The 26,035-nt window shown below is 45.4% G+C and overlaps 1 protein-coding gene across 2 annotated transcripts in view; it reads right to left on the bottom strand.

Annotated features, from left to right (window-relative positions):
- Positions 1-7,789: 7,789 nt before the first annotated feature.
- SKA3 (spindle and kinetochore associated complex subunit 3) overlaps positions 7,790-26,035 on the bottom strand; it is a 60,846-nt gene continuing 42,600 nt past the window's right edge. For both annotated transcript variants that reach the window (XM_040340526.1, XM_040340527.1), the window contains exons 9-13: positions 25,750-25,931; positions 14,126-14,332; positions 10,326-10,433; positions 10,130-10,236; positions 7,790-8,218 (exon numbers count right to left, since the gene is read on the bottom strand). In XM_040340526.1, coding sequence (XP_040196460.1) covers positions 8,212-8,218; positions 10,130-10,236; positions 10,326-10,433; positions 14,126-14,332; positions 25,750-25,931 — 611 coding nt within the window. In that variant the 3' untranslated portion in view covers positions 7,790-8,211. The remainder of the gene's footprint in view (positions 8,219-10,129; positions 10,237-10,325; positions 10,434-14,125; positions 14,333-25,749; positions 25,932-26,035) is intronic.

Below are 26,035 nucleotides of genomic sequence, written 5' to 3'. Positions count from 1 at the left end.
ATCCCCATTGCCTAAGTATGTATCCTCGGATGCTGAGATTCTCTCTCCGGAGGAAGTAGAGTTTCAGGAGGATCGGTTGGACCAGAACCTAGAGGGTTCAGAGATTGAAGAATCTACTATTGAGGAACCGTTCTCCGCCTCCCAAGCGGAGAGTCTGTGGGTCCAGTCTTTGACAGACATGGTCCGCTCGGCATTTAAGTTGCCCTTACCAGAGCCTCAGGTTCCTGCTGTATCCTCTTTGGGCTCTTTGAAAGCGCCTTTGAGTAACACAGTTTTTCCGGTCCATCCTCTGTTAGAGGATTTGATCTTCCAGGATTGGGTACGACCGGACAGAATTTTTCTGCCGCCTAAGAGATTTTCTGTTATCTACCCTATGGAAGAGAAATTTTCAAAGAAGTGGGTGCTCCCAGCTGTGGACGCAGCCATCTCCTGTGTAAATAAGTCATTAACTTGCCCGGTGGAAAACATACAAATGTTTAAGGACCCGGTTGATAAATGTTTAGAGACACTTTTAAAGGCATCTTTTTCTACGGCAGGAGCAGTGGTGCAGCCAGCAGTAGCTGCAATTGGTGTTTGTCAGGCGTTAAAAGACCAGACAAAACAAATGCTTAAGGAAATTCCCGCCTAGCAGGCAGAGGACTTAGCCGACATACCCAGAGCTCTGTGTTTTGCGGTGATGCTATAAAGCAGTGATATGCAATTAGCGGACCTCCAGATGTTGCAGAACTACAAATCCCATGAGGCATAGCAAGACTCTGACAGCCACAAGCATAACACTCAGAGGCAGAAGCATGATGGGACTTGTAGTTTTGCAACAGCTGGAGGTCCGCTAATTGCATATCCCTGCAAAGGATTCCATCCAACAGGCGTCTCGTTTGTCACTATTTTTAGTGCATATGAGAAGGCTCTTATGGTTGAAGAACTGGTCCCCCGACAAATGGGTCCGGTCCTCTGTGGCCACAGGCTACAGATTAGAATTTCAGGAGTTTCCCCTTCCTCATTTTCAGGAATCGAAGGTACCAAACGATCCGATAAAAAGGGCCTCGTTGCTGGCGGCTTTAGATCATCTGCTTTGCAAGGGCTTGATAGTAGAGGTACCCGCCCAAGAGCAAGGGCTAGGTTTCTACTCCAATCTGTTTATCATACCAAAACCCAACGGCGATGTCAGACCAATTTTGGACCTAAAGGGTTTAAACGTTTACCTAAAGGTTCACTCGTTCCGGATGGAATCCGTTCGGTCAGCATCCGCCGCCCTCCAGAAGAACGATTTTCTGGCCTCTATAGACATAAAGGATGCTTACCTTCATGTACCGAACTTTCAGCTACATCAAAGATTTTTGCGCTTCGCGGTGGCTCAGCGTCACTTCCAATTTGTAGCTCTCCCTTTCGGGCTAGCTACAGCCCCCCATGTCCACGAAGGTCCTAGCTCCAGTTCTAGCCAATCTAAGGATCCAAGGGGTCACTGTCCTAGCATACTTGGACGACCTCTTAATCATAGATCACTCGCCTCCTTGCCTGGAGCGGGCAGTAGCCTTCACGGTTCAGTACCTCGAAGATTCGGCTGGGTCCTAAACCGAGAAAAATCGGCATTTCAACCCACAAAGCAGTTGGAATATCTCGGCATGAGGTTGGATACGGAACGGCAAAAGGTGTTCCTGCCCCTGGTAATGGTCGAGGCGATCAAAGAATTGATTCATGTGGTTCTAAGAAAAAGAGAACCAACTATTCGCCTATGTATGCGACTACTAGGCAAGTTAGTGGCCACGTTCGAGGCGGTACCATACGCACAGAGCCACACTCGCATCCTACAGGCAGCCATTCTGGCAGCTTGGAGCAGGAGAGCACAGGCCTTGGATTTTCCTTTGACACTGTCATCAAAGGTCCGGCAGAGTCTGTGCTGGTGGTTAAACCCTCAGAATCTTCTGAAGGGAAAGTCTTTCAGCCCCGTAGCCTGGAAGGTAGTGACCACAGACGCCAGTCTGAAAGGCTGGGGCGCGGTCTTGGATGGGTACACTCGCCAGGGAACTTGGGCAGAGGAGGAGAGACAGCTGCCCATCAATGTCTTGGAGATCAGAGCTGCTCGGCTAGCCCTCCTGGCATGGACATCCAAATTGCAGGGGTCCCCGGTGAGAATACAGTCAGACAATGCCACAGCGGTGGCATATATAAACCACCAAGGGGGAACCAAGAGTCAAGCCGCTCAGAGAGGTGAGCTTGATTTTTCTATGGGCAGAGGCTCATGTACCCTGCATATCGGCAATATTTATTCCCGGAGTGGACAACCTGCAGGCAGACTTCCTAAGTCGCCAAACTCTGTCGCCAGGGGAATGGTCTCTACATCCCCAAGTTTTTCAGACAATCTGCCAGAGGTGGGGAGTTCCAGACGTGGACGTCATGGCATCGAGATTCAACAAGAAGCTAGACAGGTTCATGTCCCGGACAAGGGACCCGATGGCCTGCGGAACCGATGCGTTGGTTTGCCCTTGGCATCAGTTCAAACTTCTATATGCCTTTACCCCGCTACAATTACTACCCCGCCTGTTGCGCAGGATCAGAGTGGAGCACAGGCCAGTCATCTTGGTAGCTCCAGCTTGGCCCCGGAGGTCATGGTACTCACTAGTCATAAAGATGGCAGCGGGGGACCCTTGGACTCTTCCTCTATGACCAGACCTACTCTCGCAAGGCCCGATCCTCCACCCTGCATTACGGCGTCTAAATTTGACGACCTGGCGGCTGAATCCCTGATTCTCAGGGGTAGAGGTCGGTCTAGTCAGGTAATCTCTACCCTGATTAAGGCTAGAAAGCCAGTCTCCAGAGTAATTTATTACAGGGTTTGGAGGGCCTACGTAGGCTGGTGTGAGTCCAAAAAATGGCACTCCCGCAAGTATACCATTGATAGAGTGTTAATTTTTCTCCAGCTAGGAGTGGATAAAAACCTGGCATTAAGCACAATCAAATGACAGATTTCAGCTTTGTCAGTTTGGTTTCAAAGGCCGCTGGCCACCCACTCTCTGGTTAAAACCTTCATGCAGGGGGTCTTACGTATTAATCCCCCGGTTAAGTCACCACTTTGTCCGTGGGACTTAAATCTTGTTCTGTCAACTCTACAGAAACAGCCCTTTGAGCCGTTGGCTGAAATTCTTTTGGTTTTACTGACAAGGAAGTTGGTATTTCTGGTCGCCATGGTCTCTGCTAGAAGAGTGTCAGAGTTGGCAGCCTTATCTTGTAAGGAACCATATCTCATTCTGCATAAAGACAGGGTGGTTCTCCGTCCTCACCCATCCTTCCTACCAAAGGTTATATCCAGTTTTCACCTAAACCAGGATTTGGTACTACCATCCTTCTTTTCGAAACCCACTTCTAGAAAGGAAGGGTTGCTGCATACCTTGGATATTGTCAGGGCCTTGAAGGCCTATCTCAAAGCTACAGAGAAGATTCGGAAAACAGATGTGTTGTTCATTTTACCGGATGGGCCCAAGAAGGGACAGGCAGCCGCAAAATCCACCATCTCGAGATGGATTAAACAGTTAATCACTCAGGCCTACGGCTTGAAGAGGTTGCCTCCTCCTTTTGTCAATAAAGGCTCATTCTACCAGGGCCATGGGCGCCTCCTGGGCAGCACACCATCAGATCTCTATGGCTCAAGTATGCAAGGTGGCAACCTGGTCGTCAGTCCACACGTTTACAACATTTTACCAGTTGGACGTGAGAAGGAGTGCAGATGCAGCCTTTGGGCAGGCAGTACTACAGGCTGCGATTCAAGACCCTCGGGACCAGGGGCACCCTTGATTTGAATTTAAATTTATTTTCTTGACTAAGTTGGATTTATTATTATTTGAGTTTACCTCTGAATTAAATCCTTTTGTCTGGTGGAGATGTCTCCCTCCCCTCAATAAAGCATTGCTTTCGGACATCCCGTATTGTAATGAATATGCCGCTCTGTGTCCCGTGATGTACGAGAAAGAAAAAGGGATTTTTAATACAGCTTACCTGTAAAATCCTTTTCTTGGAGTACATCACGGGACACAGAGCTCCCACCCCTCTTATGGGGAACATTTTGGGAGGCATACTGCTTGCTACAAAACTGAGGTACTCCCTTTATGAGAGGGGGTTATATAGGTAGGGGATTGCCTGTTTGAGATTGCCAGTGTCCATCACCTGAAGGTACTCCATATAACCCGTATAGTAATGAATATGCCGCTCTGTGTCCCGTGATGTACTCCAAGAAAAGGATTTTACAGGTAAGCTGTATTAAAAATCCCTTTATTTTGCTGAGAATTCTTTACTGGCAATGACTGCCTCAAGTCTGGAACCCATGGACATTACCAAAGACTGGGTTTCCTCCTTTCTGATGCTTTGCCAGGCTCTAACTGCAGCTGTCTTCAGTTGTTCTTTGTGGGTCGTTATGCCTTCAGCAATTGCAGAATAATTCAATTATTTTCCTTCAAAACCTCCTGGGTTGCTTTTGCAGTGTTTTAGATCATTGTCCATCTGTATTGTGAAGCGCCATCCAATCAACTTCGCTGCATTTGGCTAAATCTGGGCTGAGAGCAGTGGCGGCTGGTGCTCAAAATTTTTGGGGGGGCGCAAAGGAAAAAAAAAATTGCAGTCTCACTGTGCCCAAACGCAGCCACTGTTACATGCCATCAAATGCAGCCACTGTGCCATCAATTCACACCACTGTGCCATGCCATTAAACGCAGTCACTGTGCCATGCCATTGTCACCACTGTGCCATGCCATTAAACGCAGCCACTGTGCCATCCATTGTCACCACTGTGCCATCCATTGTCACCACTGTGCCATGCCATTAAACGCAGCCACTGTGCCATACATTGTCACCACTGTGCCATGCCAATAAACGCAGCCACTGTGCCCTTTAATGGTCGCCGCTGTGCCAATTGTCCCCACTGTGCCCTGTAAATTGCGTTATCTCCCCCCCCGGCACTTACCTTTACTGGAGTCAGGCATCCACGTCCCACGATGTCTTCTCCCGCCCTCGATGACTGACAGGCGTCTCAGCCAATCAGGTTACAGGTAGCCAGAACCGGCCAACGTGATTGGCTGAGACGCCTGTCATCTTATTCAAGGGGCGTACAGTCTGTGCGCTCCGAGAATAAGCTTCCGGGACCCGAGGGCTGTATTGGGAAAGCCTATCAGAGCCGTTGGCTTTGATAGACATTTCCCTACAGCCAACCAGCTGGCGTTATTCAGATGGCCGGACATTGAGCGCCGACCATCTGAATAACAGCGGCAGCGGCGAAAATAACATAGATTCGTGCAATGCATGAATCTGTTATTTCACTCAGTGGCGGTGAGAGCCAGAGGGGGCGGCGCTCCAGCGCCCTCTATGGACGAACCGCCACTGGCTGAGAGTATATCTCTAAACACCAATGACCCAGTGCCACTGGAAGCCATGCATGCCCATGTCATCACACTGTATCCACAATGTTTTACAGGTGAGGTGTGCTTTGGATCATGAGCTGTTCCAAGCCTTCTCTACACTTGTTTTCTTTCTGCCATTCTGGTACAGATTAATCTTAGTTTCATCCGTCCAAAGAATGCTTTTCCAGAACTGGTCTGGCTTTTTTAGATGTTTATTTTTTTTTGTTGCAAAGTCTAATCTGGCTTTTCTATTCTTCAGGCTTATGAATGGTTTGCACCTTGTGGCAAACCCTTTGTATTTGCTCTTTTGAAGTCTTCTCTTGATTGTAGACTGACAATGATACTCCCACCTCTAGAGGTCGACCGATATGGGTTTTTCTCTGGCCGATGCCGATATTTAGTTGTTTTTTTTAAACTCGCCCACTCCACTCCCCCCTGCTTGCTCCTGTCACTCTACCACACACTTGATGTCCTCAGTACAGGTGGCACTGATTAGTACTGGCAGGTGTGAAACTAACAACTGAATGTAGAGCGAGGAGCTGTCAAATGTTGGGGGTGGGTGGGACCCAGCAGCTATCAAACTCCAGCCAATTATTGGGCTGCTTAAGAAAGTGGGCTGGGCCACATACACATAGCAGCCTGCCCAGATCCCATCCCATTGGCTGTTGCTTGACAGGTGCGGTCCCACCCACCCCTGACATCAATGCTCAATTTTGACAGCTCCACTCTCTGCATTCAGTTAGGTGTCAGTTTCACACACTCAGTGGCTCTGGCAGCGTCAAGCGCCGCTCTGCCAACGGAGTGTGGAGAAGAGAGGAACACTTGTGGGCACGGTGTTAAGATATCGGCATGATCTGTATAATAATCAGCCGATGCCGATTTATCAAAAATGGCCAAATATCGGTCGACTTCTACCCACCTCCTGGAGAGTGTCCTTCACTTGTCTGGTTGCTGTGAATGGGGTTTTCTTTACCATAGAGAGGATTCTGTGATCATCCACCACTGTCTTCCGTGGATGTCAGGCCACCCCCCCCCCCCCCCAGAATGTACCAAACAGTTTTGGCCACTCCTAATGTTGCTGCTATCTGACGGATTGCTTTAATTTTTGCATGGACAGCTCCTTTGAATGCATGATGTACCTTGTTTCCCCCTGAAAATAACCCTGAGTCTTATATTAATGTTGGCAACAAAAGACCCAGTAGGGCTTATTTTTTGGGGTAGGTTTTAACATATTCTTCCCTGCCTGTCGGGAATCCCTAGTTTGAACAAACTTAAAATGCCAAAAATCTAATTTGCATTACGAGCTATCAGTACCAGCTTTTACTACTGTGCTGGGAGTGCGCACTCAGAACATGAAAGTGTTTACTTAGGGATGCCTATATGTGCCAGGAAAAGGTTAAACTCAGGCCCAGGTGTGGACAGCACTACATCCCTGGACTGGTAAGTGAATGTTTATTAACTACTTAACCCCCGGACCATATTGCTGCCCAAAGACCAGAGTACTTTTTGCGATTCGGGACTGCGTCGCTTTAACAGACAATTGTGCGGTCGTGCGACGTGGCTCCCAAACAAAATTGGCGTGCTTTTTTCCCCCACAAATAGAGCTTTCTTTTGGTGGTATTTGATCACCTCTGCGGTTTTTAGTTTTTGGCTATAAACAAAAATAGAGCGACAATTTTGAAAAAAATTTATATTTTTTACATTTTGCTATAATAAATATCCCCCAAAAATATATAAAAAAACATTTTTTCCCCCTTTTTTTTTTTTACTAGTAATGGCGGCGATCAGCGATTTTTTTTTCGGTATTGCAACATTATGGCGGACACATTTTTGGGACCATTGGCATTTTTATAGCGATCAGTGCTATAAAAATGCATTGGATTACTATAAAAATGCCACTGGCAGTGAAGGGGTTAACACTAGGGGGCGGGGAAGGGGTTAAGTATGTCCCTGGGTGTGTTCTTACTGTGGGGGGGGGGGGGGGGCCTCACTAGGGGAAAACACTGATCCTCGGTTCATACATTGTATGAACCGAAGATCAGCATTTCCCCTGCTGACAGGACCGGGAGCTGTGTGTTTGTAGTATTTGTAGCTAGGATTGTGTCTAGGAACTGGCCACAAGGATGCTAGCAATACTAAGTGTGCAGGACTAAAGTTTGTTGTCTTCTAGTATTCCTGTAGGTGGCAGTATAACACACTTGGTTTTCACAATCCTGTGTCCCCACCAATGAAGAGGCGCTGTATTCCTGCTGCCCCACACCAGGGAGAGCTGGATTACACAGCAGGACAAGATTATCAGTGAACATTAGAAATGTCACTTCCAGCCCAGAAACCCTTTCATACATTGCCTTGGTAGCTTCATCTCGCCACTTTTTTTTTTTGCTTTTCATGGACAAGACACCATCTTGATAAACGTCAGCATGTTAAATATTTATTAAATACAAAAGTACAATTATTATTTTATTAATTAAATCTTCTAAAACTTTACATTCAGCACTATAATAAGGTATCTGAGGAGGAATCAAACAAAAATGAATATGGTATACAGTATTATGTCAGTGTTTATAGGAACAGAAAATAATGAAAAGAACCAATAGATGGAAGCAGGGCTCTGTTCTCTCCATTTGGAAGGGCCATGGACATAGGGCAGCCCTTTAGCCGTTGAGGAAGCAGAACTGCATTCATAAAACAGTTACTCTTTTGGTCCTCTTGAATTCCTAAGGACGGTGTGTTTATATCAAAGTCATAAAATGGTTTTGGTCAAGACATGCAAGATGGGATAAATCTTCAGAAGGTTCATAGCTTCTCCACTGCAGGATATCCAAACTCATGGTCTACAAAACAAGTCAAAGAATCACATTGTATGTGCTCTCCATAAAATAATTCCAGTGTCTCCATCAACTTTCATACACTTCCTTCCGCCTTGCACATATGCTACAGGCACATATATAAATTTAATTATGTTTTATAAGGCAAATACACAGATAAAATACATAAAAGGAACAAAGGTGCTTTTACCTGCCAAAAGGATTTGTATTACTGTCCAAACAATGCTGAGATTTACACAGCGTTGCAATACAGAACAACCCTATCAGCAGTAGACTCAGAATTCTCTCTGCTGTAGTTGAGCAACACACACACACACACACACACTGGTCTTGTTGTAGACCCCGCCCTACTGTAAAAATATATGTAACCTGTAAAACCTTGTGTAGACATCCAAAAGCATATCATAGTCACCATGTATTTCCTCCTTAAAGTGGTTCTAAAGCATTAAAGGGTTTGTAAACCCTTGTTTAAAAAAAAAAATGTCATACTTGCCTTCACTGTGCAATTAGTTTTGCACAGAGTGGCCCCGATATTCCTCTTCTGGGGTCCCTCAGCGGCGCTGGTGGCTCCTCCCTGCACCGAGTGTCCACGTTGGAGAAGCGATCTCCTTGGTGGAAACCCGTGAGGGCGCACTCCCGAGTCCCGCATCTGTGTCCATTTATAGAGAATGCAGGACTTGGCCCCGCTCCCTGGCGCTATGTCATTGGATTTGATTGACAGCAGCGGGAGCCAATGGCTGCGCTGCTATCAATCTATCCAATCAGGACATGAGACACCAGCTACAGATGGTGTGCTCATCCTCGGACGGAGGATTACAGCGACTAGGTAAGTACTAAGAAAGCTTTTCCCATGAGGGTTTACAACCCCTTTAAGTTTTCTTACCCTAATGCATTCAAGAGCCTGATTTTGGTCCAGCGCTGTGAATGAGATCAGTGTCTCTCTCTCCTCCCATGGCAGACTGATAGCAGCGTGAGCCATTGGCTTCTGCTGCTGTCAATCAAATCCTGTGATGAGGGAGTTGGGGGCAGGACACTGTGCCTATGAATGCAGACAGGGCTCAGGAGCAAGCCTGCACGAGTACCCCCCCCCCCCCCTTAAAGGTTTAGAATCACTTTCATTTTCCACCTTCACTGGTCCAGACAATATTGGCGAAAACTCATAGCATAGCAAGATTGTAGAAAATCACTTTATTCTAAAAAGAATTCTGCTTCATGCAGCTTCAATGTACAGTGCCTAGAAAAAGTATTCATACCCCTTGACATTTTCCACGTTTTGTCATGTTTCAACCAAAAATGTAAATGTATTTTATTGGGATTTTATGTGATAGACCAACACAAAGTGGCACGTAATTGTGAAGTGGAAGGAAAATGATAAAGGGTTTCCAATTTAATTTTTTTTTTTTTTTACAAAAAAAAATCTAAAAAGGGTGGTGTGCATTTGTATTCAGCCCCCTTTACTCTGATACCCCCAACTAAAATCTAATGGAACCAATTGTCTTCAGAAGTCACCCAATTAGTAAATAGAGCCCATCTGTGTGTAATATAAAGCTGCCTTCATGAGGCATGTGTCAGAACCTGGTCGGCCATGCTGCATAAAAGCAGATGTAATTTTCTTTATCTTTAATAAATGTTATACTTCTAGGTTATTTGTACGATTTCTCTTTGCACATATTGAATACAACTCCAGAAAAAAATAAAAAGTAAAACTATCACGTGAGCGCGATACAACAGTGGTGCGCGTTTTTACCCATCAGCCAAGAAAGGAAAGTCTGCAAAGGTTATTTGTACTATGCTAGTAGGTTCCAGGAGAAGAGGTCTTAGTAGTTGGCTGTTCTTGGTGAGAAATCCGATGATCTCTCATTTCTGATTGATGGCATCTCACAGGATCCATATCTATAGCATGAGCCCCAATCTCACCTGTTCTCTTTATTCCCTGCATCTCTTGGATCTCTGTTCCTAGTATACATGCCTTGTGGATCTTGCCATGATGGTTTGGTTTTATTTTCACAATAGCGAGATAATAGCTGCAACAGAAAAAATAAATACAATTATAAAATTAAAGTCCCCTAAAGCAGTACCAGCTTCAGCAATAGATTTTATAATAAGCAGGAACCTGTGAAATGTCCTCAGTTATACAGGTTGTCATCTCAGGTTTTGTGGGTGTCCAGAGCAGATTCTCGTACCCGGAGACCTTGGGAGGAGACGCTGGTTTTATACTGTTCTGTGGAGAAAGAGCACATTTATCACTGCCCGAGGAGCTCACTACTAGCACAATGTGAACTGGATGCGAGTGCCAGGATCAAACCCCGCGACACCTAAAACTCAAGGCATAAAAAAAGTGTGCAGTATTTTTAATGGCGTTTTAACCAGTTGAATTTGTCCTTTCACTAAAAGGCATTACCGCACTGTGAACTTGCAGCACATACTGTACATTCGTTTATAAATTTGAGGTGTCGTGACTGTAAATCCACACACATTATTGCTCTAATTATTAGGGCTTTCACAATTGTAGTGCAATGCATTGGTTAGCTTGGACAAAGAAAAGGTCCCCAGCTTGATTTAAAAAAACAAAAAAGCAGTTTTAAACACTAATTCACCAATACCGAGTGTCATTTACCCAATTCCTGTGAGCCCCGAGGGTCAAGGCTCCTCCCCCACCCTGAACTCACAGGAGAATGATGCAGAGAACAGTACCACGTTAGTACATGACACAGCTCTATGTAGCATTAAAGATGCGTCCTACACTGGAGGAAAAAGAGATTGAGGCAGACCTCACGCTACCGAACCAAGGACACTGGAGAAGCAAAATTATGTGTAAACAGTTTTTTTATTTAATTAAAAAGGGTCAGTGACTCCTCCTATGGAGGTAGGGTGGCTGGCAAGCCTGGAACTTGACTTTAACTGCTTGCCGATCGCCGCACGAACATTTACGTTAGCAGAATGGCACGGTTGTGCAAAGGGACATACCTGTACGTCCCTTTGAATTTGCCGCCGTGTCACGAAGCTGCAGGATGCCTGTGACAGGACACTGATCGACTGCTCCCCATCATCGGGAGCAGCGGTCAATGTTGTGTCACTGGTAGCCCAGCCCCCACACAGTTAGAATCACTCCTTAGGACACGCTTAACCCCTTCCTCGCCCCCTAGTGGATAACCCTTTTTCTGCCAGTGTAATTTACACAGTAATCAGTGCATTTTTATAGCCCCAATTGTTGTATAAATGACAATGGTTCCAAAATGGCATAAAAAAAATGCCCGATGTGTCCGACATAATGTCGCAGTCACGATGAAAAAAAAATTAAAAATAAAGTAGATCGCCACCAATTCTAATAAAAATTCCATAAATCTATCCCCTATTTCGGGTGGGAGCTATAACTTTTGCGCAAACCAATCAACATACGCTTATTTTTTTTTATTTTTTTACCAAAAATATGTAGACCACCACATATCGGCCTAAACTGAGAAAAAACTTTTATACACACACACACACACACACACACACACATATATATATATATAATAGATATTTATAGCAAAAGGCATCTTCAAAATTGTCACTTTTTTTGTTCATAGCACAAAAAATAAAAACCACAGAGGTGATCAAAAGAAAGCTCTATTTGTGGGGGTAAAAAAGGACGTAAATTTTGTTGAGGGGCCACGTCGCACAATTGTCCGTTAAAGCGACGCAGTGCCGTCTCGCCAAAAATGGCACGGTCATTGGGCAGCCAAATCCTCTGGGGGCTGAAGTGATTAAAAGATCACTAAATAAAACCAAATGTGCCCAAGCAGCTCAATGAGTAAATCTGAAAGTCAAGATAAATTGGTAACATGGTTGAAATAAGTTTGCTAATCCCCACTAATCAATAGTTCTAAATATTGCTAGGATCAGGATTTAAAAACTGATTTTCAGTTGGGAAAACTTAATTTTCAGTTGGGTGTTTATTGGCAAAAAGGAGAAAATAGGATAGATTTGAGGTGGAAATACCATATCATTTTTTAGCCTTTAAAGCAGATAAAAAAAATAAATAAAGGACCTTTTTACTGGGTAACCTCTGGGGTTGAAAGTAAAAAATAGTGAATATGTCCAAATCTGTGTTCTCTCTTGCTGTATCCATACACCATCTTGTAGAGTCTGTTCAGTTATAGCCCCTCAGCATTAATTAAGATGCTGCTACAATCTGAAGGAACACATCCACTTTCTTTTTTTCTTCCACCCAAATCCTCCCCCTTGCCCAGTCTCATTAGTCACTTTTTACTTGTTTTACTAAATGTTGCCGTCTATCAAAAGAGAAGGCAGGACACAGGACAGGACTTGGAGGGGCCACACTGTTGCTGCCACTTATGCAAACGTAGGAGAGAGAACAATGATATACTAGGAGGAAGGTGTGGAACACCCATGACATTTGGGCTGTGCAGCTTGCAGAGCTTACATCAAGACAAACACACATTTGGGAGCATGCATGCAACATTTCTATTTAAACTTAAAGGATAAAGTTAAACTTTGGAAACATGTTACATGTCCCACCTGTCCTCTTTAGGGTGAAACATGTTCAAAATGCTGCAGTCACTGCCTGCTGCTCCTCCCAGTGGCAGCAGTACTGTGTGTGAGAATGAACTACAAGCCCCAGCATCCTTTGCAGTTGTCAGCTTTTAGTTCTCAATGAACTACCATGGCACTGTGGTAGTTCATCGATTTCTTCCGGTCAGTGTATCTGGCTACCCATATGGGATGCACGGTACACAGATATACTGACAGATCTAAAGGAGACCTGCATGGCACCATTGTTCTGCTGATCACTGGTGCAATGCTTTACAGGCTCAAAAATAAATGCACATTTTTTTACCTGCAAAAAAAAAAAAAAAATTAATTTATTTATTTTTTCCTAAAAAGGTGAAACTTATCCTTTAACATTTTAGGAGAAAATTGCAAGAGATAAAAACTAGTGGAATTAGGAGAACTTGTTCATAATGAATAGAACCTATACCAAGTAAGAATCTTATTACATCTATTAAAGTGGAACGTCAGTCATTTTTTCAACTTTCCATCTATTAAATCTTCTGCCCTTGTTGTTTTAACTTTGGATAGCAAAACCTTTTTTTCTGCCAGTAAATACCTTATGCAGCCCACTTCCTGTTTCTTGCCTGGTAAAAAGCTTATGACATCATTCACAGTTCTCTCTCACTCTTGTGAAAATTTGCCAGGAGTGGGGGAAGTCATAAGAGGGCCAATGAGAGCTGGAGGTGTGCCTCTGGGTGTCTGTGTAAATCCAGGAAGTGAACAGACAGAAGCTTCAGCTGCCCACAGTTAAAATGTTGGCAGCCAGACTCGGTGGAGGGAGATTTCTGCAGCATATTTGGCCAGTACAGAATTACAGTGTATATATATATAAAACAATATGCAAAGTGGTTGGAGGGAAACTTGAGAATGGCAAAGATGTTTTATTACAAATTATGTGAGCAGACTGCAGTTCCTCTTTAACAAGCAACAGAGACTACATTACACATAGCACATCCTTACAGCTCTACAACTTTACATCCCAAAGAATAGTGAAGTGGTTCATTTGGAAAATGAAAAAGTTAGTACAGCATGGACTTGCATATAAAATAATAAAAACCTTAAAGAGACATTAAGTGCCATGACACTGAGGTATACTCACCGAGGTCCGAGGTCTGCTCCCTCACCACTGCTCTGCTGTATAAGCCCACCCTGACAGTTCAAAAAAGGCAGAAGCATCAAAGCTCAGAGTTTTTTTTTAATGTTATAATTCCCCTTTAATTTGGGCAACTGGAGATGTGGTTGCCTGAGCACATAAAGCCATCCAAGAAGTATTGTCAGTCAGTACGCATGTTTCGTGTGGACACAAGGAAGGATAAATAAATAGAACACATTAAATAGAGATGAATAAAGTGGTACCTTGAATACATCCTCAGTTAAACGTGCAGCCAGCTCTGGTCTTGGAGGTGTTCCTATAGTGAAATCTCTCATCTTGGGTGGAGACATTGGCTTAGCTGGGTTTCCATATTTATCAGAGTTTATTCCCAATGGTGCAGCCTGCTCCAAGTATACAGTATGAGACATCTCTGGCCTCGGGATTGGCCCTGTGATGTCATGTGAACTTGTCTATTAAAAGAGAGTCAAAGTGGTTTTTAGGAGTGCAAGGATTTCCTTATAGAAAATAAGAATGATTGAAAGAATTACACTTAGTGTGGGATGTATGAAAATGGGATAAAATCAGGTGCGTCTATTACCAGAACAACCAGTTGATTTCACCTTTTTATTCCTAGTTGCATATCAGCACTGCACTTCCTGCAGCCCCTTTGCAAATTGGTCCTTTAAAGCCTCGTACACACGGTCGGACATCAAACAAACTTTCCCTTGGATTTTTGTCCGAAGGGAGTCGTCGAGTCACACCCATAGCATACACACGCTCAGACTTTTCTGCAAACTTTTCTAAAACTTTCCCAACATCATGTGGTTTTTCTGCTCTTTACCGCCACCCTTTGGTTAACTTCTGCTATTGTTGGTTGATTTTAACATTGGTTCTGAGCATGCGTATTTGCACTTTGTACAAAAGTCCGATGGCTTGCTGTACACACGGTCGGACTAGGCACCATCAGACTTTTGTTGACGTAAAGTTTGTCCGTTTGCAGACCAAACTTTTTGTCCGATGAAACCCGAAAAAGTTGGTCCGATGGAGCGTACAACGATCGGACAAATCTGAAAACTTGCAGATTTTGAAGTTTGTTGGCAAAAAGTCTGACCGTGTGTACGGGCCTTAAGAAGCCTATTTCAGCCAGTGTCATGGTGCCCCTCTCCCACTAACCACCAAAGTAAGGGTGCCCTTCTCGATTGAACACCAATCGGCAGGACCAAGCTGTATTGTGTGTGCGTCAATGGACACACACAAGCCCAAATGTCTGCCCCCATAGCAAGCTGTTTGTTATGGAGGAAGACACAGAAAAGGAAAAGCCAAGATTGTCGGCAGGGGACCCCCAGAAGAAGAGGCAAGGAGCAGCTCTGTGCACCACCATTGCACAGAGCAGGCAAGTATAACATTTTACTATTTTTATAAAAACAAAGAAAATAGACTTTACAATCACTTTAGGGGAACCCCTACATATTAGGATATTGACCAAAGGGTTATATTGTCACCTGTAGGTGGTAGATAGATAGATAGATAGATAGATAGATAGATAGAACATTTAAAATTAAAAGTCAGCAGCTGCAAATACTGTACAGTGAAGGCACTACACATGTGAGGTATAGTCGCAAACGTCAGAGTGAGAATAATAATTCTAGTGCCAGTGCATTTCTAAACTGGTAGCCTGTAAAGGCTTTTAAGTGTCACCGTTGGAGATTTTTAGGTACCATAGTTTGTCACTGTTCCACGGGCGTATGCAGTTTTAAAGCGTTACATGTTCGGTATCTATTTACTCGTGCAACATCTTTTATATTTTAACAAACAAATTGGGTATTGTGTTTATGTGCACTAACATTTATTAAAGTGGACTCTTTTCCTGAAAATCTGCATTTGATAAACTGCACTAATAGTGTGACATAAAAATGTCAACGTCCACGATTTTATTCTCCAGGGACTTGGCTTTCAGAAAATATTTATTGTTTGGGGGTTCCAAGTACGGTAATTTTCTAGCAAAAAAAAATAAAAAATGCAGATTTTAAAATGTGAGAAATATCAGAAAATCCTCCGGAAAAGAGAAATAGCTCTCTTTATGATGTCAGAAATAAAAATTCCAGTCTGGAAAAATGCTACTCCTACACACATGGACTCAATAATTATAGTTTGGAAAAAAAAAAAAAAACAACAACTGTTGACACTTGAGATCCTGTATTCAAAAAACCTCATTGTTCGGCTTTGGAACTGTAAAAAGGTTTAAGCACAACCTTGAAACCTTTGTTTTCTAGACTTGGTCTGATTGCTCCCTGAAAAGGAGTTATTAAGCCTGTAACAGCATATTCATAGAACCATTAGAAAGTATGAAAACGCAGAGGGCACCCCGAGGCTCTGGCAGAAATCCACTTTAGTGAATTCCTTCCCTCATAGGGTATTGCAGTTTTAACCCACTTGATGGAACAAGACTGGGGATCTAATGGCAACCGCTATCTTCTGAGGTAACCCCTAATGTAGAGCTTCGATCATTGAGCCAACTTCAGCGAGAAAAAATATTTCGAAGGTCTTCCGAGTCAAACTCAGATCCTGGGTACCAAGCATAGGAGTTCACCAAAGAGGATTATTCCACCTCCTATCAAGCCCACCATCAGCTTCTCCACCAAATCTTCCTCCGCTAATAAGAAGGGGGATGCCTCTGGTTGAGATCAAACCATGCAGATGCAGATATCAGAAAGAACCGTTATTTGTATACCCGCTAAGCAGATGACAAATCCTCCTTGCCCCATAGGAGAACCGGAGGCAGGTGTGCATGAGGTGGCCACAATACTGGATAAGGTGAAAAAAAAAAAAAGGATCAGAGTTACTTAGGCTCTGAGCATCTGATAGCATTTGTGCAGCACAACCCATCAGTTACCTTCAGACACTGGGTCACAAACTGAGGCAATTCCTGCGAGGGAGGTTTTATATTGGGGAGATCTTCCTGCCTTTGACAGTTGTGTTTCCGTCTTTTGTAGGAGGTGCATAACCCATCAAGTAAGGATTAAAATGGCTGCTCTGTGTCCTATTTGTTCTACTGTTCATTGATTAATACCACTAGATCTTAAAGCAGTGGACCCCCCCCCCCCCCAAAAAAAAGGGATTTTTAAATACAGCTTACCTGTAAAATCCTTTTCTTGGAGTACATCACGGGACACAGAGCGGCATATTCATTACTATGTGGGTTATATGGAGTACCTTCAGGTGATGGACACTGGCAATCTCAAGCAGGAAGTCCCCTCCCTATATAACCCCCTCCCATAGGAGGAGTACCTCAGTTTTGTAGCAAGCAGTATGCCTCCCAAAATGGTCCCCATAAGAGGGGTGGGAGCTCTGTGTCCCGTGATGTACTCCAAGAAAAGGATTTTACAGGTAAGCTGTATTTAAAAATCCCTTTTTCTTTATCGTACATCACGGGACACAGAGCGGCATATATATTACTATGTGGGATGTCCCAAAGCAATGCTTTAATGAGGGGAGGGAGACATCTTCCCAAGGATTTAATTCTGAGATAACTCAAATAATAATAATAAATCCAACTTAGTCGAGAAATAAAATTTAAATTTTTTAACTCAAGGGTGCCCCCGATTCTGAGGGTCTTAAAAATGCAGCCTGCAGCAGTTCTTGCCAAAACGGCTGTATCAGTATTCCTTCTTACGTCCAACCGGTCTGATTTAGAACACTTGTGGACTCAAGACCAGGTTGCCGCCTTGCATATTTGAGCCCCAGGGAACTGATGGTGTGCTGTCCAAGGAGGCGCCCATGGCTCTGGCAGAAAGAGCCCTTACTGGCAACGGAAGAGGCAGTCTTTCAAGCTGTAGGCCTGAGTAAATAATAGCTTCCTCTCTCACGAGAGGATGGCTTTTGCAGCTGCCTGCCCCTTCTTGGCTCATCTGGAAAAAATGAACAACACATCTGTTTTCCGGAACTTCTCTGTAGCTCTAAGATAGGCCTTTATGGCCGTGACCATACCCAAGGTATGTAGCAACCCTTCCTTTTGGAAGTAGGTTTCGGAGAAGGATGATAGTACCAAATCCTGGTTAGGAAAGAACTGGATATAACCTTTGGTAGGCAGGGAGGATGAGGATGGAGAACCACCTCGTCCTTGTGAGAAAATTTAAGATATAGCTTCTTATAAGATAAGGCTGCTATTTCTGCTCTCTTTGGCCAAACTATGGCAACCAGAAATCCCAGCTTCCTTGATAGCCAATCACAGGAATTTCAGCCAACGACTCACAAGGTTGTTCCTGTAGAGTTGACCGAGTCCCACGGCAAGTGGGGACATACCCGGAGGATTAATGCGCAAGACCCTCTGTAAGAAGGTGTCAACCGCGAGTGGGAGTCCACCACTCCTAGCTGGAGAAACTTAACATTTGATCAATGTATACTTGCGGCAAACTATTCCTTCGACACATACCAGTCTACATAGGCTTCCCGGACCCTGTAACAAATCACCCTGGAGACCGGCCCTCTAATCCTGATCAGGGTAGAGATTATCTGCCTAAAACGGCCTCTACTACTGAGAATCAGGGATTCAGCCGCCAGGCCGTCAAATTTAGACGCCGTAATGCAGGGTGTAGGATCGGGCCTTGTGAGAGTAGGTCTGGCCGTAGAGGAAGTGCCCAAGGTTCTCCCACTGCCATCCTCAGGATTAGTGAGTACCATGCCCTCCTGGGCCATGCTGGAGCTACCAGGATGACTGGTTTGTGCTCCACCCTGATCCTGCGTAACAGGCGGGGTAGCAACTGTAGCGGGGGAAAGGCATATAGCAGTTTGAACTGATGCCACGGACAAACCAATGCATCGGTTCCGCAGGCCATAGGGTCCCGAGTACGGGACATGAACCTGTCTAGTTTCTTGTTGAATCTTGATGCCATGACGTCCACGTCCGGTATTCCCCACCTCTGGCAGATTAACTGAAAAACTTTAGGGTGCAGAGACCACTCCCCTGGCGACAGAGACTGACGACTCAAGAAGTCCGCTTGCACGTTGTCCACCCCGGGAATGAAAATTGCCGATATACAGGGCACATGAGCCTCTGCCCACAGGAAAATCAAGCTCACTTCTCTCTGAGCTGATTGACTTTTGGTTCCCCCTTGGTGATTTATATATGCTACAGCCGTTGCATTATCCGACTGAATCCTCACCGGGAACCCCTGTAATTTGGATGTCCAAGCCTCGAGGGCCAGCCGAGCAGCTCTAAGCTCCAAGATGTTGATGGGCAACTGCCTCTCCGCATGTGCCCAAGTGCCTTGGCGAGTGCAACCATCCAAGACCGCTCCCCAGCCCTTTAGGCTGGCATCTGTGGTTACTATCTTCCAGGCTATGGGGCTGAACGATTTTCCCTTTAGCAGGTTCTGAGGGTTTAACCACCAACACAGACTTTGCCGGACTCTTGCTGACAGAGGCAACGGAAACTCCAAGGCCTGCGCCTTCTTGCTCCAAGCTGCCAGAATGGCTGCCTGTAGGATGCGAGTGTGGCTCTGAGCGTAAGGTACCGCCTCGAACGTGGCCACTAGCTTGCCTAGTAAACGCATACATAGGCGAATAGTTGGTTCTCTTTTACTCAGAACCAGCTGAATCAATTCTTTGATAGCCCTGACCTTTACCAGGGGTAGAAAAACCTTTTGCTGAGCTGTGTCTAACCTCATGCCGAGATAATCCAACTGTTTTGCGGGTTGGAATACTGATTTTTCTCGGTTTATGACCCAGCCGAACCTCTCGAGGATCTGAACCGTGAGGGCAACCGCTCGCTCCAAACAAGGAGAGGAGTGGTCTATGATCAAGAGGTCGTCCAAATATGCCAGGACCGTGACACCCTGGATTCTTAGACTGGCTAATATTGGAGCTAGAACCTTCGTGAACACCCGGGGGGCCGTAGCCAGCCCGAAAGGAAGCGCCACAAATTGGAAGTGACGCTGAGCCACTGAGAAACGTAAAAATCTCTGATGTGGCTGAAAGATCGGTATATGAAGGTAAGCATCCTTTATGTCTATGGAGGCCAGAAAATCGTCCTTCTGGAGCACGGCGGCTGCTGACCGAACAGACTCCATCCGGAATGACTGAACCTTTAGATAAATGTTTAAATTTTTTAGGTCCAAAATTGGCCTGACCTCGCCGTTGGGCTTTGGCACGACAAATAGATTGGAGTAGAAACCTAGCCCTTGTTCTTGGACTGGTACCTCTACTATCACGCCTTGATAAATCAGACGATCCAATGCCGCCAAAAAGGAGGACCTCTTTGCTGGATCGTTTGGAATTCTTGATTCCTGATAATGAGGAGGAGGAAACTTTAAAAACTCTAATCTGTAGCCTGTGGCCACAGAAGATCGGACCCATCTGTCGGGGATGTTGGCTTCCCAGATCTTTGAAAAGAAACGAAGCCTTCCCCCTATCCTCGTGGTTGGGGGCATCTCTTCATAAGGCAGACTTAGGGGCAGGCTTTGCTGGCTTGCGATACCAAGGCTTTTTGCCTCCCCGGGCCTGTCCCTGCGATTTAAAATTTGATCGCGCAGGAGGCCGTCGTCGATACTGCCTGGCATTAGAGGGCCCTGGCACAGGGGAAAGTTGCCTCTTAAATGTAGGACCCCGAGATCTCTTCTTGACTGGCAAAAGGGTACTCTTGCCACTTGAGATAGTCTGAATGTATTTATCCAGATCTTCTCCGAAGAGTCGACCTCCATGGAAAGGGAAACCTGCCAAAAGCTTTTTGCATGGGGGCTCGGCCGCCCAGTTCTTTAACCATAAGAGCCTTCTCATATGCACTAAAAATAGAGATAAGCGAGATGCCTGCTGAATGGAATCTTTTATAGCATCCACCGCAAAGCAAAGAGCTCTGGGTATATCGGACAGCTCTTCTGCCTGTTGGGCAGGGATGTCCTTAAGCATCTGTTTAGTCTGGTCCTTTAAAGCCTGACAGACTCCTATAGCAGCCACCGCTGGCTGTACCACTGCCCCTGCCGTGGAAAAAGAAGCTTTTAAGAGAGTTTCCAACCGTTTATCAACCGGGTCCTTAAACATCTGAATGTTTTCTACCGGGCAAGTTAGTGATTTATTTACACAAGAGATGGCAGCATCCACAGCTGGGAGCGCCCATTTTTTGGCAAACTTCTCCTCTAACGGGTAGATAACAGAAAATTTTTTAGGCGGCAAAAAAATTCTGTCTGGTCGTACCCAATCTTGGAAAATTAGCTCCTCTAATAACGGATGGACTGGAAAAACTGCGTTATTCAGGGGCGCCTTTAAGGAGCCCAAAGAGGAAACTGCCGGACTCCGGAGCTCCGGTAAAGGCAGGTTAAATGCTGAGTGTACCATGTCCGTCAAAGACTGGACCCACAGGCTCTCTGCTTGGGAGGCTGAGAATGGTTCCTCAATAGTAGATTCCTCAATTTCTGAACCCTCTGGGTTCTCGTCCAATAGATCCTCCTGAAATTCTGATTCCTCCAGTGAAATCACTTCAGCATCCGAGGATACACATTTTGGCGAAGGGGACCTAGCCCGCTTTTTGCCTGGAAAAGATTTAGTGATCATAGCTGCCAATCTTTTCTCTAGCCCTTCTAATGCGGTAGCTAGCTTTTCCTCTGTGACGAACACAGGGTTGGGTGGATCTGGGCCAGCCACTGCACCAGATCCCCCTATTGGCTCAACCAAGGCGGCCACAACTGGGTCAGGTGGGGAGAGTACCGGCATAGCCTGACTCGTATCCTCAGAATCCGAGGGGGAACCCTTTTGCTTTTTTACATTTTTAGACCCCCTTGATCCTGAGCCTTTGGGTGCCATGGTACAAAACCGAGGTTCTTAGCCTGCAACAACTAACTGTACGCAGCTAGGAAATAATTTTGAAAGGTTTAGGGAGCAATAGGATTACTAGTGTCCAAAAACCCTGGTGAGGCCGTAATCAAATATAAAGGAAAATTTTTTTTTTTTTTTTTTAATATGCTATTATGTTCCTTTAAATTTAGGAGTAATTATATTTACTTTCCTTTTTTTTTTTTTTTTTTTTTACGGCCCCACCAATATCTTTTTTCCAGCCCTTCAACCTGCTGACAAAGGGGAATTTTGGCTTAATAAGAAAAAATAGGCCAAGCCTATGATGTACTACCCCTTTCTTGCCACCGGGGGTCGCAGGAGTGCCGCTCTGTGTCCTCTCTCCTCCAGATCAGCTTCAGACTGATCTATGCGCGCAGCCTGTCACTCTTAACAGAGGCGGGACACGCCTCTTCCTGCGTGCTCCCGCCCTCCCCCTCCTCCCGATGGCGCGAAATTCATCTATTTCCTGCGTGCCCGTGCGCGCGCGCGCGACAGGGAGAGGAGAGAGAGACACATGGAGACGCCAGACGCCGACAGAGCTGGGAGAAAGGACGCGCTGCAGGGCGGCAAATTTGAATCCCCCGGACAGGTAGGCTGCAATAGAGACTCTAAGGAATCAGTTGCTTAGCCCAAGGGTCTCTTCCTAGTAGGGGTGCGCATCTTCAGTGGCCTCACGATTCGATTCGATTACGATTATCATGTCAGCGATTCGATTCGATTCGATTCCGCGATGCATCACGATGCATCACGATTAGAAAGATGGAGGAGTCTGGAGATAGGGAAGAATGAATTCAAGAATAGGAAAAGAAGGATGGAGTAGTCCGGAGTTGGGAACTAAAGGATGGAAGAGTCCAGGGATAGAACTGAAGGATTGAGGGGTCAAGGGATAAGAACTGAAAGATGGTGAAATCCATGGAGATAGAATGGAAGAATCCGGTGATAGGGAAATAGGAATCCATGAATAAGGAAAAAAGGATGGAAGAATCAGAGGATAGGAATGGAAGGCTGGAAGAGTCCAAGAATATTATTAGATGAAAGAGTCTGGGGGGGGGGGGGGGGGGGGGGGTGATAGGAACTGAAGGATGGAGGGGTAGGTCCAGAGATCATTTTGTTATTATAGAATTATTGTTTAGGGTTTAGGGTGTGGGTTGGAGCCTGTGAATGGAGGTGAGTTGGGTGAGGGCTATGCGGTGGCCATTGGTTTGAATAGGGAGGTGGAGGAGGAATGGGCTGGGAGCCATATCCGTCTGATGTGTAGTTTGAGTGATCAGGAGTAGTTTGTGACATATATAAAAGGTGGGGGGGGGGGGAAGTTGGGTGAAAGATAGTGGGACCTGCGGGGGGAGGAAGGGGCTGTGAAGGACATAAGGCAGTTTGGCAGCCAGCTAGGGAACATGCTGTCATATCTGCATTAAAGACAAAATAAAGTTGCCGCTGTATGATTAGTTGGCAGCTAGCACAAGGTAGTGAATATACAACTTTAAATAGACCATAAAACAAAAAAAGTGTGCAGTGCTTTGCGGTGATAAATGTACAAAAGAGTCTTATTAAGTAGTGAACAAATATAGTCCTGAAATATATTTATATATAAATCTGATCTGATTGAAAGAAATCTTCTGTGTATTCAAAGTAATTCCAGTGCTGAGTGTGCTCTGCTGTGTTTAAATCATTCCTGATTTCTGGTGAATGATTTAAACACAGCAGAGCACACTCAGCACTGGATTTACTTTGAATACACAGAAGATTTCTTTCAATCAGATCAGATTTATATATAAATATATTTCAGGACTATATTTGTTCACTACTTAATAAGACTCTTTTGTACATTTATCACCGCAAAGCACTGCTCACTTTTTGTTTGTATTGCCCTATCTACATTATGGATGCAGTCTGCCTCCCCTCTTACCATGTCAGTCCTTTCAGTGTCCTCCTCACGGCCCCCTCACCTGGCTCTACTGCTGTTCTGGCTCTACCACTGTTCTGGCTCTCCTGCAGCTCCGCTTCATCCTCCTCCATCACACCTCCGGCTGGATACGCCGCGACCGGGACCAAAAGCACTGATGGCTCGGCTCGGCTCCACTCTCCTCCTCGGAGCTCCGTGCTCCATAAGCTGGCCGCCGGCACTCTTGTCAGCAGCAGGGACAGCTCCAGCCACAGCACTCCATGTTCCAGCCAACCTGCACACCGCGTGGGCTCCTCACTTCCGCATTACGCTGCCTGGAATCACTTGCTATTGGCTGATGAGAGGAGAGGGAAGGGGATTGATAGAAGGCCTCCTCTCCTCGCAGCACAGGGGGATAACGTCATCGGGAGGCGGGAAAAAACGGCATGTAACCTTCGGCTCCGCAGGGCATGGTGCGGCTGCACGGCGCGAGGATGACGTCATCCTCCATAATCAATTACTTAGTGACAGCATCGATGCAGCATCGTGGCCCATCTAATCTCGATGCATCGATGCAACGATTAAATTCAACACCCCTACTTCCTAGACCCTGTATACCCAGCAGAACAGCAGGTAGCCAGAAGAAGATTGTTTGGACAGGGGGCCAGAAAATGGGGAGGAACAAAACAAATCATCCTGTCCACTAACGGACATAGTGACCCTGGTGCCCATGCAGAGCATACTTAGGCTGCCCCCCCTTGTGGTCCCCCTTGGGAAGCTCGCAGTCGAACCAAGTTCCGCAGGCTCCCCACTTACCTGCTCCATGCTGCAGGACATTTGTAACAAACACAGTCCAATCTTCTCCCATCTCCGTGGGAAGTGTAGTAGACCTTCAGGCACTGGGGTCCTAAAAGGAACCGCTGTCCTGGACCTATACAGCACCTCTGGCAAACAGGGAACTCTTGGCTTAGAAAAGCTGTGAGCCCTGGGCCCAGGGTCCAGCCCTCCAGAGAGGGCATTATAGGCAAAAACCCCCTGGATTTGGGGGCCCGGGTACTGTCCACTTCGGCACTGAGGCACTCTGGACAGATCCGGTTAGCCCGCCTTGATCCCAAGGATATGGAGGCAAGCTATTCCGTGACCAACACCTAAGACACTGGCGAAAAAACTGAGGTACTCCTCCTATGGGAGGGGGTTATATAGGGAGGGGACTTCCTGTTTGAGATTGCCAGTGTCCATCACCTGAAGGTACTCCATATAACCCACATAGTAATGAATATGCCGCTCTGTGTCCCGTGATGTACGATAAAGAAAAAGAGCCCCTGCAGGATTATGTCAAAATATGATAGTATGCGCCGCAAACTAGCACCTTATAGCAGACTTGCCTTAAAATGTCACCGCTGCCATCTTCCTTCTGGGTTTGCAGGCTTCGGATGTTCGAATGTCAATGACATCACTCTCACTCATGTGCACCGAAGTCAAGGCTGCGGCACAGCCCTCTCAGTGGATAGCACCGGTAACGTCACCGGCTGCAACTAAATATCTCCTAACTGGTACATGTTTAGTAGATATTTGCTGTACCTACAGGTAAGCCTTATTATAGACTTACCTGTAGGTATAACCAAAAATCCAGACTTTACTACCACTTTAAGATCTTGACCAACGTGATGTCCCCAAGTGTTGGCAAAAGAGGGGTGGACACAAAAAAAAAAAAAAAAAAAAAATTAATTCAACAGGAACAAAAAAATAAAAAATAACATCTAGGTCCTATCTACGCGAACAAAAACTGTTTGTGCAGATAGGGGTTCTGGTCACCAGCAGAGGCTGCTCTCTTGGGCTTTTGTTTTATTTATACCTAGTGTCCTACCCCTTGCAGGTGGCAAAATAACCCATCAATAAAGATCGCAAGATCTAGCTGTATTCTTCAATGATTGGAGGAGAAATGCATTCGTTTATTGCCAGACTAGAATAGACATGAAGAGGTCTACTGACATAATCCCATTTCAGGGTGACAGAGGGAAGAGATGGCCAAACATCTGGTGCTTACTTTTTATTCATATATTATGAAAAAAGTGGCCACTGAGCCATTGCTTGGAATGCTGGAAAAAGAAAACAGCAGTACCCATTTCTGGTAATGTAGAGATCACATACAGCGCTATATTATCGGTGTAAGCCACTTACCGTGTCAGTCTTCAGCCATCTTGTCTCAAAACTTGGGATTGGTGGAGTGTCCAGATTCCCAATTACATTCACCTCTTTATACTCTACAGGTTTCTCAACTCCATACATTATTTCTTTCTTCTGGGCCTTCAGACCAGGTGTACAGAATGTAGGGACTTGAGGAGAATTCACACCATTTCTATCTGAAGACACAACACCTCCATTACGCACTGTTACAAAGCTCAGATGTCAATACAGCTTTGCTAAAAGTACATTAAAGAACACATAGCTCAATTTAAAAGTAGAC

This window comes from Rana temporaria, chromosome 2 (assembly GCF_905171775.1).
Source record: "Rana temporaria chromosome 2, aRanTem1.1, whole genome shotgun sequence".
In the NCBI taxonomy this organism is placed as follows: Eukaryota; Metazoa; Chordata; class Amphibia; order Anura; family Ranidae; genus Rana; species Rana temporaria.
The sequence above is the reverse complement of the archived record's forward strand: the minus strand, read 5'-3'. Positions and strand labels throughout refer to the sequence as shown.